The sequence below is a fragment of the Carassius carassius genome, chromosome 26 (genome assembly GCF_963082965.1).
Source record: "Carassius carassius chromosome 26, fCarCar2.1, whole genome shotgun sequence".
NCBI classification, from domain to species: Eukaryota; Metazoa; Chordata; class Actinopteri; order Cypriniformes; family Cyprinidae; genus Carassius; species Carassius carassius.
In genome coordinates, this window is record NC_081780.1 from 2,411,729 (window position 1) to 2,424,711 (window position 12,983).

General features: G+C 35.4%; 2 protein-coding genes across 4 annotated transcripts in view; both read left to right on the plus strand.

Moving 5' to 3' along the window:
• The first annotated feature begins 4,423 nt into the window (after positions 1-4,423).
• On the plus strand, positions 4,424-7,266 carry LOC132106225 (intestine-specific homeobox-like). Its single transcript, XM_059511857.1, has 4 exons — positions 4,424-5,127; positions 5,284-5,435; positions 6,252-6,374; positions 7,097-7,266. The coding sequence occupies exons 1-4, from the start codon at positions 4,929-4,931 to the stop codon at positions 7,193-7,195; spliced, it is 573 nt and encodes a 190-aa protein (XP_059367840.1). The 5' UTR covers positions 4,424-4,928; the 3' UTR covers positions 7,196-7,266.
• A 4,562-nt stretch (positions 7,267-11,828) lies between these two features.
• LOC132105490 (protein bicaudal D homolog 1-like) overlaps positions 11,829-12,983 on the plus strand; it is a 22,377-nt gene continuing 21,222 nt past the window's right edge. For 2 of the 3 annotated variants that reach the window (XM_059510639.1, XM_059510637.1), the window contains exon 1: positions 11,830-12,367. In XM_059510639.1, coding sequence (XP_059366622.1) covers positions 12,143-12,367 — 225 coding nt within the window. In that variant the 5' untranslated portion in view covers positions 11,830-12,142. Of the gene's footprint in view, positions 12,368-12,983 lie in introns of all 3 variants that reach the window. The other variant, XM_059510638.1, reaches the window with a different exon arrangement.

Here is a 12,983-nt window from a genome sequence, read left to right on the forward strand (position 1 = left end):
TTTGTTTATTAAAAGTTTTTAAGTGAAAAAAAAAAAGATTTAAAATGATTTAAATGGAAAAAACGAAATTTGAAAAAATAAAATTCAACGTAAATTTCATGGGGCCCTAAATGAACAAGATCGTCTGAGAAACACGCAAATGATGCGGTTGTGAGTGGTTGTCAGGGTACTGGTATGCAGTTGTTAATGTGTTGTGTGTGGTTGTCAGGGCGTTTAAAAATATGGTGTTGTTGGTGGTTTTGGCCTGTTGCTATACAGATGCTACTAGTTTCCAGAATGTTGCTACAGTATGCGGCTGTGGGTGGTTGTTCCAAATTGTTGCCCTTGCCATTTCTTGTGGTTGCTAGTGTATTGTGGAAGGTTGTCGGGGTGTTGTTATATAGTTGCTAAGGTGAGTTGGATGGTTGCTAGGGTCATGCTATGTAAGAAAATCCTTTTAGTAGTTTAAGCGGGTTTCTACAGTGTTCGTTACAAAGATGTTGCTGCAATGTTGTTATGTGGCTGTGAGTGGCTGCCAAGGCATTTCAATATGGTTGCTAGGATGTTCTTTGTGGTTGCCATGCAAATTTGCATGCAAATATGGGTGATAATGTATGTCGTGACACACAAAAAAATGATAGTCTCACTTTTTATTTATTTATTTATTTATTTATTTATTTTTTATGTGAGACTATCGAACTCCACCAGTCTGCACCAAAACGAGCTCCCCTGTGTGAACTGTGAACAGAATGCACAATGACACTGCAGTGCCTTTAACGAGATTAAGAACTTTCCGCTAAGATTTGAAGAGGAAAAAACGCAAAGAACCGAGACAGAACAAGACACAGGACAATTAGCGAGGGAATAATTAATAGGGTATTATGTCACACAGAAACTCCAGCCTGTTCGGTGGAATTCTGTGAGTCATTTAACCTTAAGGCGAGTGAAGGATGATCAAAAATAGATACAGGCATGTAGAGTATGATGCATACTGAACAGCCTGATGTGTGTCCTCCATATACAGTAGAAGCAGCAACTAACTGCCCTTCTGATAATGTAACACCCACTTAAAGGGACAGTTCATTTAAAAAAAAAATACATTTACACTTCCGTCCTCATTTACTCTAAAAAGCACCATTAAATTAGTATATGTGATGGTATCACTAAATAAATGACTTAAGTATAATTCTTTGCATCACATAAAGCTATAATCTGAGAAAATAGTCAGACTGGGAGAGAATGATGACAGAATATTGATTCTGCTTCAAACCTCTGTTAGATCCAGAAGGAACTGTGTGCACTTTGGACTGATTGCATGAGATGCTTTGGACTGATACAGACAACTGTCTCTTTAATGTAGCATGAAATGCACTCGCTCAGATGCCTTCCACCTGGAAGATGCGCTGCCATCAGACTGTGCCAAAGCCTTCGCTCTGGAGAAGTGTTTGAGATCGACCTTGGGTGAACTGACTGGCATTGACATGTCGACTGTTAGTAGACAAGCCAACGGGCTGTGATAGCTCTCTATAAATCACCCAATAGCACTGAATCGCATGCACCAGGTAACTAATGACATAGAAAAAAGAATATTAGCATATTTTTGCAATATACAGTATGAATAGTGTGCAAATATTCTGTATGCATGGAAATAACCGATCCCTCAATGCAATGCATTCAATTTCACAAATTACTTTGTGATAAATGACTTTCAACAGTAAATTAAAAAAAAAAAAGTTTTATTAAAAGTAAATTTCTTATTTGAGTAACTATTTGATCAGACTGCCAACAATAAAGACAATTTATTCTAAATTACATGCAATTTTACATTAGATATTTAAGATTAAACATTCACTTTTTTGTGTAATGGCATTTTGAATGTGTGTCTGATTTAAACAGTCAGTATTGTTTCATGTGACGACAATACAAAATGTTTGACGTTGCACATTGTATAGTTTCACATACAGTTCACTCACTAAAGCAGCAAACAGTACACAGTACATACTATGTAGTGTGCACTACGCTGCTGTTTCCAAATTTTCTGTCACTTGAGAGAACGTTTTACAGACCTGTGCTCTTTAGCTGCAGGCTCCGAGTTAACAGGTGGGATTTTCTCACACTTTTGCAGTTCAGAGTTACTAGTCACAAACTCAGTTGCATTCTGTAAAGACACAGGTTTCAAAAGAAGGTCCACAGACCCCCAGGGGCCCATGAAAGTACTGCAGGGAGACTGTGGACTGATAAAAACTAATTACCTAAAACATTATTTAATGTGTTAAATTCATTATAAATATTTTTTAAAATATCATAAAAAATTATGGTAATTAAAAATACAAAAATAACATTAAAATAATATACATTATATAGTTAAAGTGTGCAGTATTGTCGGGATGTAAATTGACCGTGAGGCTGTGAGTGCAGGAGGGATTGTGTGTTAATTGAATGTGTAATCCATTTGCTGCTTCAGACGGGAGAAATAAAGCTATCTGGCACAACTCCTTCCTCTCAGAGAGACAGATTACACCAGAGACTCAGGGAGAAAAGGTCGACTGTCAGAGGAGAAGCTGATGCTGGAGAGGAAAGAGAGAGAGAGAAAGTGAAGCCAAAAAGAAAGCTGTTCACATATTCTTATATTAATCAATTTAAGTATAGCATGCTAAGGATGCTTGGAATGGAGCGGTGCATTATATACACAATGCTCCTGTTGCAGCTTAATATAAATCAGTTCTGACTCAGCATGATGATTGACTGGTACTAAAAATACAAAAGAAGTTCTATAAGCCATATTTAATTCAAACAGTAACATCTTAAAAATAAATATGGCATTAGCAAAAACTTAATTTTAAATTCATTTAATTTTGCATAAATTGGATAAATAATCACCAATAATTGTATTGTTTCATTAATTGTAATTAAAAAGATTACATTTAAATATTTTTAAATGCAACATTTAGTTCCAACATCCTGCCAATTTCTATATAAAACTGTGTACTTTTAATCTATAAATTTAAGTTGCATTTAATTTAGCGTCAGATGTCTTGACTTTTGGAAGACTGATTAAATAATCACTTAAAATGAATCCAAATCTGATGCAAAAATTCCAATATTATAAATATTCAAATGAATTATCTAAATTTCACACACACACACACACACACACACACACACACGCACGCACATACACACACACACACACACACACACACACATTTGTTTCTGTGAATTGTGGGGACTTTCCATAGACTTCAGAAAACCCGTGTGCACTGTTTTCAGATAAACATCATTTACTATTATTAATTTTTTTCCCCACAAAATTTCAGGTTTTACTATCCTTGTGTGGACATTTGGTACCTTCAATATTGAATAAACAAGTACACACACACACACACACACACACACACATATACACAATTTGATTTTGCTCTGATAGTGGTGTGATATGGATTTCAGCCTCATCAGTCTTTAATTTTTGATTATGAATATACTGATTTCAATTTTTTTCTTGATTTAGAGCTACACACATACAGCATCAGAACTGGATCTGATATATTCAGACATATTTAACACTGCTTTTGATGTCTTAGGATGCCATCTAGTGTCTCTGGGGGTAAAAGACTCTCAAGTGCTTCCAGAAACCCAGCAGAGATAAACAGAGCCACACAGATTGAGCCAGAGACATGTCTGTCACGGACGAAAGCTTTAAATATAGTGATAAAATATAGATGAATGTTTCTCCCTGGAGTCGTCCATGAAGGACTTCTGCACTGCATACATGGCCTTGCTCCTGTGTCTCCACAGAAGGACTTTTAGAAGTGTGTGGATAAATAGATTTGTGTTAGTGAATTATTCAGCTCAGGCTCTACGAGGATTAGAAATGACTTTCACCCTACTCTGCTCCCACAATGTTTGCTAGAGAGGGTGGTGTATACAGACAACACACACACACACACACACACGCGCACACACACACACATGTGCTTCTGTGAACTAACTATCCTCATTTTTATTTAACTATCCTCATCAATTTTCAGTATGATATATGCATGTTTATAGTCATATATGCATGAAATAAAGTGATTTGATAAAGTCAAATGGAACTACATGAAGAGTTAAAAAGGTCATAATACAGAAAAAAAAAAATTTTCATTGAGATGCTATTATAGGTTTTATTATATATGATATTATTTTTTTCATCTCCATTTCAATTGTACTTAGTTTTAAAAGATCATTATTATCTGTTTTTGTTACTTTAGTAGCTTATATATATATATATTTATATTTTTTAATGTATTTCAGTTTTAGTTAAAATGAGAAATGCTTCCTTAGCAACTAGCAGAAATAATAATATTAAAAAGTTTTTTTTTACATAAATATATATTCTGTACACTAGCAATATAGATGACCTGAAAGCTAACATGCATGGACTAAAAGACATGCAATTGTGATTTTTATCATTGCACATACAGCAACTTTAATAAACGTGTAATTCTAGAGCTGACCGCTTGATGTCGCTGTCGTCTAAAGAAGAGTCACTAGGTGCTGCATGAACAGCTGCTGTTCTCTCACACACATCTGTGCACTACAAACAATTAATGAAGGGTTGTCATAATTTACATTAAATGCTTTTTTAATAAACTCAACAAGAAGTTGTGATGATTGCTACGATGTGTTTAGTAACCAATCCCAATAGTGCCGATAGCACAAACCTAGCTACAAGTACCAATAGATGTTACACAATCCATAAATGGAAATCTCAGATCTTTAGTGTTTTGGATAGAGATGAAAAATGTGCACAAGTTCATGATGAGGTCAAGCATTTATGACTGAGGAGGTTTGTTACACAGTAAACCTGTTGCTCCTCCTATGAATGCTTCAGTCATATCAACACACACAGACTTACTATTACACAAGTCATTCTGAACTTCTGAGACACCGGTGAATATTCAAAGACAATGCAATTAGATGATGTAGAGTTAGAAAAATATGTTGAGACGTCATCCCGTGAGAGCAGGACGGCCACAGACAGCCCAAAACTTCTGTCACACTCTATTGAAGAAATACTGAAGAAACCTGTCAACAAGACACTTAAAACATCTGGATGCACACAGACCAAGATAAAGACGGATGCTCCTAAAATCATTACATACACAGGTGTGTTCTTTTTAGTTTTCTCTTTTCATTGTATTTTTGAATAGGTTTTGCAACTTGTGTATTGATCGGGTTAAGAAAAATACACTCTTTCTTATCTTTTGGACCGACTTGAATGTATTTCCTGAAGTTATGAGATCTATCATATTCTGATGGTAGCTCGAGGGTCCGGTCGCAGACGGGTAAGGACCACATTCACCGTGATCCAGCTGGAGGAGCTGGAGAGAGTTTTTCAGGAAACACAATTTCCTGACGTTCACACCAGAGACCAGCTCGCATGTCGAACGCAGCTGTCTGAGGGAAGAGTTCAGGTACAATACACTGTCTCCTGAAAACACACTGCTTCTGCAATAATCTTGTTTTCCACGACCAGGGGATCATTTCATAAAATATGGGTAGTTTAAATATTATTATGCAGGCATGTAAGTAAAAAGTGTATAATTTGTAATAACTTGTAACTAAACACAGATTATTCTTAATTGTAATATCTTTTAGTAATTTTAGTAATTAATGAATTTACATGAAGGTACAAACTTTTACAAAATATAATATGCAAATATTTGTATATATATATATTTTTTTTTCTGTATTTGCAAGTAAAATAATAATAATAATACTTATACAGTATATAATAACCTTTATATAATATCTTATATATAAATGTGTTTGTGTGTGTGTGTGTGTGTGTCTGTGTAATTTTTATTTTAATTTTTTTTTTTTTTTAGATTTAAGAAACTTTATGAAATGTTTGCTTCACAAAGATTGCCTCAATATTTGGGCTATTTAAGCATAAAATAAAATAAAATAAAATAAAATAAAATAAAATAAAATAAAATAAAATAAAATAAAATAAAATAAAATAAAATAAAATAAAATAAAATAAATCTATCTATCTATCTATCTATCTATCTATCTATCTATCTATCTATCTATCTATCTATCTATCTATCTATCTATCTATCTATCTATCTATCTATCTATCTATCTATCTGTCTGTCTGTCTGTCTGTCTATCTGTCTATCTGTCTGTCTGTCTGTCTATTGACTATATAATACATTTTTATTGAAAGTTTACGAAATGTTTGCATTATGAGTTTGCAAGTCCAGTTGTGTATCACATGTGTTTAGATCTGGTTCCAGAACCGGCGGGCGAAGTGGAGACGCAGTGAAGCTAAAGCAGCACACACACCTCTGACAGTGCTGAGAGATGCAGAACACACTCACCTCCAGACTCCTGTCCACTGTGTTCACGTAAATACTTTCATTCACCTCCATCACAATCACCGCATCCTCTGCAGTGACTGGACTCATCTCCCCAAATACACTGCAAAAAAGGGCAAAGAAAATATGAGAGTTCCATTGAGATTAAAAAAACAGATTTACAAACTAAACACAAATTACTCTTTATTTTAATCACATTTCAGCTTTTTGGAAAGGTTTAAATAGTTCTGTGGCAACATTCAGTTGTAAATTTGCTTCATTTTATTTTTTTATGTTTTGACCTCATAATGTTTAATCAGATAACTGGATCTTCTGGTGAAAACATCAGATGTATATACTGTAAACAATTATATGACCAATAAATCACGACGTGTTTTTGCATTATCTCATCAAAATAAGTTATAAGCAATAAGCAATTTTCAACTTTAATTTGCACGCACATGGTTCAACACTTTTTTTCTAAGCCAGTTTAATGTCATTTAAGTTGAAATAGTTAAGTTGTGTGTAGTTAAAAATTCTCCAATCATTTAGTGTGCTTTAACTCCGCCCTCACAAGCCACGCCTACATCTCAACGCCCAATCAGCTACCACTGCATAGAACCAAGTCCCGCCCTCCATTTCTTGTTTTCCGCTAATCAAATGTATATCACAGTACGGAATAAAAGCTATTTCTATTTCGTCACTTTTTTTTCATCATTTAAAAGTGTCTAAATTTAAATACCCTGTTTCTGATTGGCTGTTTTCAATTGCAGTACCTGAGTTTTCACCAGAAGCTCTGGCTGCCGGAGTCAATCTGTCCTCGCATTGGTTCTCCTGAACTCGTCACACTTCAACACCATTCATACTTCTGACCTCATCACCTTCATGGGCCACTGCCAAACAGACATTTTCACAAGATCAAGAATCTTCTCTATGAATAAAAGGACATATCGTGTCTTGTGTTATATCGACTGTTAACAGCTTTTCCATCATGTGCTTTGTATTTAAGAACTTCCTTCTTTTTTATTCTAAAACAGAACTCATATGTGAAGTGATGACCGTGTGGCAAGTTGTAATTCAATTTCCTTATCTCATCCCAATAAAACCCTGATAAAACCAGTAAGTGAATGCAATCATTTGTGACACAGCACTCACTGACTAAACTGATGGATTCCCAGAATCATTCGAGAAGACAAATGATGAAATGCCATTTCCAGTCCTTCGAAGATGCTTAAATTTCATCTTTAAAAATAGAGAAAAGGAGACCATTCAGGCTCATGCAAGTAAATCAGTGTAGTCCAACATCTATAATTCAATTTCACACCCAGTGCATGAAATTGTGGATGTGTGCATGTGTCGGTGGTTAATTAAACAACATTAAATATGTATTTAACTAATTGTTTAGAACAAATGTTCTACGTTATCGCCGCCCTCCAAGAGATGAACTTGAAACTTGAATGGATATGGTGCCATAAATGAATTTCATTGTCGAAATTTCTAATTATCACTGAATTGGTTTATTGGCTCGTAAGCCATAAAGTACAGTTTTATCTTAATTTGACTGAGTTCATAGGCGGGTCACGACGGGTAGAGAGGGCAAACGCAAGGGTGACTGAAAGTTGAATACTGAAAGAAAACAGACAACAGATAACAGCAAAAATCAAACCTTGAGTTATCTAAGAGGAATGGAGCTGATTCATGAAGTAAATCCACGTGTTTTTAGGCTGGAGGACAGAAACCACAAAATGTTTTTCTTGAAACCAACATAGAAATTCCCTCCTAGTGAAAGCATGTTTTTGTGTATTGGACTTTTGACTCAAATTCTTATTGAGACAACTATTATTTGACATACTTTTAAAAACTGTTCTGAAGAATCACTCGGTTTCTTGTAAAGTTCATTTGGATTATGTATATCAACTAATTTTTTTGACACACAATAATGTCAGAACAGTGAACTTGGGCACACACTTAGACATACCTCATAAAATGGTAAATAAACAAAACTTTTTATTGGACTTTGAGATGGATTCAGTTTGTGTGTCATAAATGATGACAAGCTGATTCAAAGTGACTTTGCACTAAACGGTGAGCACGAAAATCTGTCTGAGCTGGAATATTTTTCTGTATGTAAAATGTATGTATCTTTATGGGTTACATTATGGCAAATTTGTGGGAGTCTGATGGTAAAGATGACACTTATCACAGTAAATCAACAAAGCTATGTCATAACTAATACTCTTACTCTTTATGCCACAGAAATATTAGGTAAAAGTAGTAAGAGTACAGAGACTTTTTTTTCAACAAAAAAGTTATAAAAATGATTCATTGATTCTTTTATCACGTGGTCTTGGATAGCATAGACGAGTTTTAAAATCTTTTTATTTTTATAAAGTTATTTATTTTCATTTTTATATGTGCCAGTGCATTTTTTTAACAAATGATTCAGCTCATTTAAATACTTAAATGATTCATGGCTTGGCTCATTACGAATCGTTCTTCGGCTGTTCACCTCAAATGATTCGGTCCGATTAGTGAACAAATCCTTCAATCCTATTCGTAATTTACACTGGTTCTGTGAACCGGATCAAACAATTAACCGAAGATTACTGATATATATTAGTAATTTATTTTGTGATTCCCCTACTAGTAGAATTTATATTTGATTTAATTATTATTTGCTTGCTATTATATATGTAAAAACTAATGGAAAGTTCCTTAGGTGTTCTATAGTCTTTGGATATATATATATATATATATATATATATATATATATATATATATATATATATATATATATATATATATATATATGTGTGTGTGTGTGTGTGTGTGTGTGTGTGTTTTATTATTATTATTATTGCAAAGATCCAAATCAAAGCAATGATTCATTTGCGAATCGATCATGTTGTTGAAGCTCGCGAAATGGGAATCTCTGTTTAACCTGAGATTAAAGCTGCTTTGGTTTCAACATTGTTTTTGTTCATATAGGCCTACTGTAATAAAATACTCACGTTAAAAACGGGAAAATACAGAAGAAATAGCTACTGATTCATATTGTGTTGTGGCGGGTCAGGGGTTTTTTCTGCACCTTCACACACTTGTGTTTATTTTTACTGCCGTGGCCTCACCTTTACATTATTAAAACGTGGGCTACTCTTCCAAATGTTCAACTTTTCACCTTCGTGTTTATCTGTGTTTACAGCCTCTATGCAATGAAGCGAAATCCCACTATCTCGGTGTTATCAGTGCACCCTTCTGACTACGTTATTTAATGGATTAACATGAGGATTAATCAATATTTGCTGAGTGATACAACAAATGTTGGATCAGGGATTTCTGTGTAAAACACGTTAACATGGTGAACAGTGACGCAGACTTAGGCTACAATACACGTTACGTGAATACGTAGGCCTATAATCAAAGTACCTTTCAATGATATAATAATTAATGCGAAGTCTTGTTTGCATTATCATCAATATTCGGTAGACTTCTGCCCTCTTGTGGCATTTTTAGCAACAAAAAAAATCTCCTCAGACTGAAATAGACCTATGCATTGTTTACATCAAACTAATTTGATGACATGCATGAATAAATTACGTAATTACGTAATAACACTATAAATTTAATTGTAATTATTTACAGTTACTGAGAAAAAAATCTGTAATTAAATTACAATTACTTATAAAAATGTTAACAAAAAAGTTTTTTTTTTCACACACACCGACATACAGATTTAATTGTTTTTTTCACAGATTGCAGTGACTGCCAATGTTTCAGGAGTTTAGGACACAGGATAGGACGTAGCTAATATTTATTTACTATGTTGAATGGATCTAAAATTAATATAAGTAAAATAGATATTTTATTTTGATAAATAAAGATATGAAGAAGAGTCACATTTTTATATTAAATCTTCTAATATTATTAGATAAGTTTTATATACACAAATGTAAATGGTCGGAAAGGAAGGCCAGTATCTCCCAAAGTTGACTTAGGGCCGTTCGCATATCGCACCAAAAAACGCGTGGAAAACGCCAGGCGCGCCCTTTCTCCTTCTTTCCAAAGCGCTTGGGCAGTTGCGCTCCTGAGGCGTCTGCCGTTGCTGAGCAACCATAACCCGCTCTCTCCAAGAAGACGCGGAAATTTCAGCAAAGGATAAATGGATTTGCAGCACTAAAAATCGCTTGCAGTATCTGTGCTACTAAATTTATTTCAAAATGGCAATCCATATGCACATGGGCGCCCCCAAGTATAAACTCTGACCACCCCTGTGGCCACACCTAGGATTATTTGCAGTGGGTACTATTAATTTAAATGCAGAATGTAAATTCACAATAGTTTAAGAAGTGAAAAAAGTGCAGCACCTGCTGCAGCCACAGTTTTGCGTCTCTGAGCAACATTAAAGTGTTTCGTTCCTGAATGAATCAACCGTTTAAATGATTCGGTTCAATCGCAATGACTCACTTATTAACAGTGACTCGCTGCCACCTTTTGGCGGTTTAAATTTCACATTTTATGGAACCTTTTCATTTTTAAAATAATTTCAAACATCAGTTTTCAATGTTTTATCTTTAAATTTTATTTGTAACTGCAGGTTAAAGTATTCCATGTTCCACGGAGCTACATTAAACAGTGTGTAAAAACATCTGAATAGCACTTCAGATGCAGCTTCTGTTTTATCTGCATTGCAAAGATCAATTTTGTTGATACTGATTGCATTTGCTTGGTAACAGACCAAATGCAATTATTTGACCTAAAATATGGTGCACACTTTTAGAAACAATGTTGTAAAGGTAAAAAAAAAAAAAAAAACTCAGGTGTCAGCACAATTAAAAATAAGATATCAGCACAATAACACTCAAAATAGTGTAATTATCGTTATCGATAAAATCCTAGAACTCACAGATATAACTTTTTGTCTATATTGCAAACCCTTAATTTTTTTTCTTTATTTTAATGTGCCACCCCAAAATTTACTGTGGCCTCATTTGGTTCTTGTCACATGACCCGCGGTGCGCTTGCGGCGTTCTGAAAAGTTGAGATGTTCTTAACTTGATGCGTTGCGGACGCGCCTGGAAAAAACGAGCGCGTCGCATCGCGACCGCGTCGCTTCCATTATGAGCGCGCATTCCGCGCGCCTACATTGGAAATAACGAACTTGAGCGCGCAAAAGACGCGATATGTTAACGGCCCCTTAGAGATTTATGTTAATACTCTTCAAGGATTTTCAAATGGGAAAGCAACCAGAACTATGAAAATGCTTAAAGAACCCATCTCACTATTGTGATTATTATTGATGTATAGGCCTACCCTCCTTGTTTTTATTATTATTTTATCTTCCTTTTTCTTTCCTAAAATGTGATTGTCCAGTTTGTTATATTTAATTATGGCACGAAAGTTAATTATTCAGCATATACAATAAAAAAAAGGAGCAGCTTATGAATATTAATTAAGTCAAGCAACGTCGGCGCGACTCGATTCATATGCATGAGCTGCAGCAAGATGCGCTGACGTCACAACAGGAGGAGAGCAGAAGTGAGCCGGGCCACTCTTCTCCACCCTAGCGATGATGGCGTCCCCACACCCATGAGCAAGCAGAAAAAGAAGAGGAAGAAAGAAAGGAAGAAAGAAAGAAAGCGAGGCCCCTTTCAGTTTCGCGATGATTAATTTTTGCTTCGGACTTCAGTTCGTTCGTCTTTTGTTGCTGATATGTCCGGATCATTGACTTTGTGTTGGAGGTTGGGGTAGGGCGCAGGTGCCTCCATCCATCCGTTCATCTATCCGTCCATCCAGCGCAGTGGAGGGGCCGGGCCGGCCCGATGGCTGCTGGGGGAGGTGGAGGAGGATGCGGGGAGTCGGTGGATCATTACCGGGCGGAGGTGGAGCGGCTGACCCGCGAGCTCGCGGAGGCGAACCGGGAGAAGGTCCGGGCGGCGGAGTGCGGACTCGCGGTGCTGGAGGAGAACCAGAGCCTCAAACAGCAGTATGCGGAGCTCGAGGCCGAGCAGGAGACCCTCAGAAAGGAGCTGGAGCAGCTGCAGGAGGTACAGCTCATTCTTCTCTAATAACAGTCACTGAAGATGCTTTTCAGACAACAGGCCTATTGTGCTCTAATGTTATAGAACAGAAAACAACAATTAAATGGAAAACAACAAAGAGTGTTGCCAAAAATCTGGTCATGTCATGTTGTTATGGAATTGAATATTACTAAGAAATAGGTTATGTTATGTTATGTTATGAAACAGAACAGAATATTGGTCAAAATCAGTTAATGTCATATTATGAAAAGAAATAGAAAATCTGAATAGAATAGGAAAAGAATAGAGAACAATAGAATGGAATATTGACAAAAAACAGCTGCTTGCGTTATCATTGCAAAGAATAGACTACTGCAAAAATCTGATGATGTCATGTTATGTTTGGAATAGAATACTGGTCAACTCGTGTTATGCTACAGAAAAGAATGAGCATTTTTAAAAAAGTATAGAATATTGTCAAGTTATTATTGAATAGAGTATAGAATAAAATAGACTTGCAAACGTCTGTTCATGTCATGTTATGTTTTGGACAGGATATTGACAATATTTATGTTATGTTGTTTTTCATTATGTTATTAAAAGAATAGAGATCAATAGAATAGAACATTGTCAGAAATCTGGT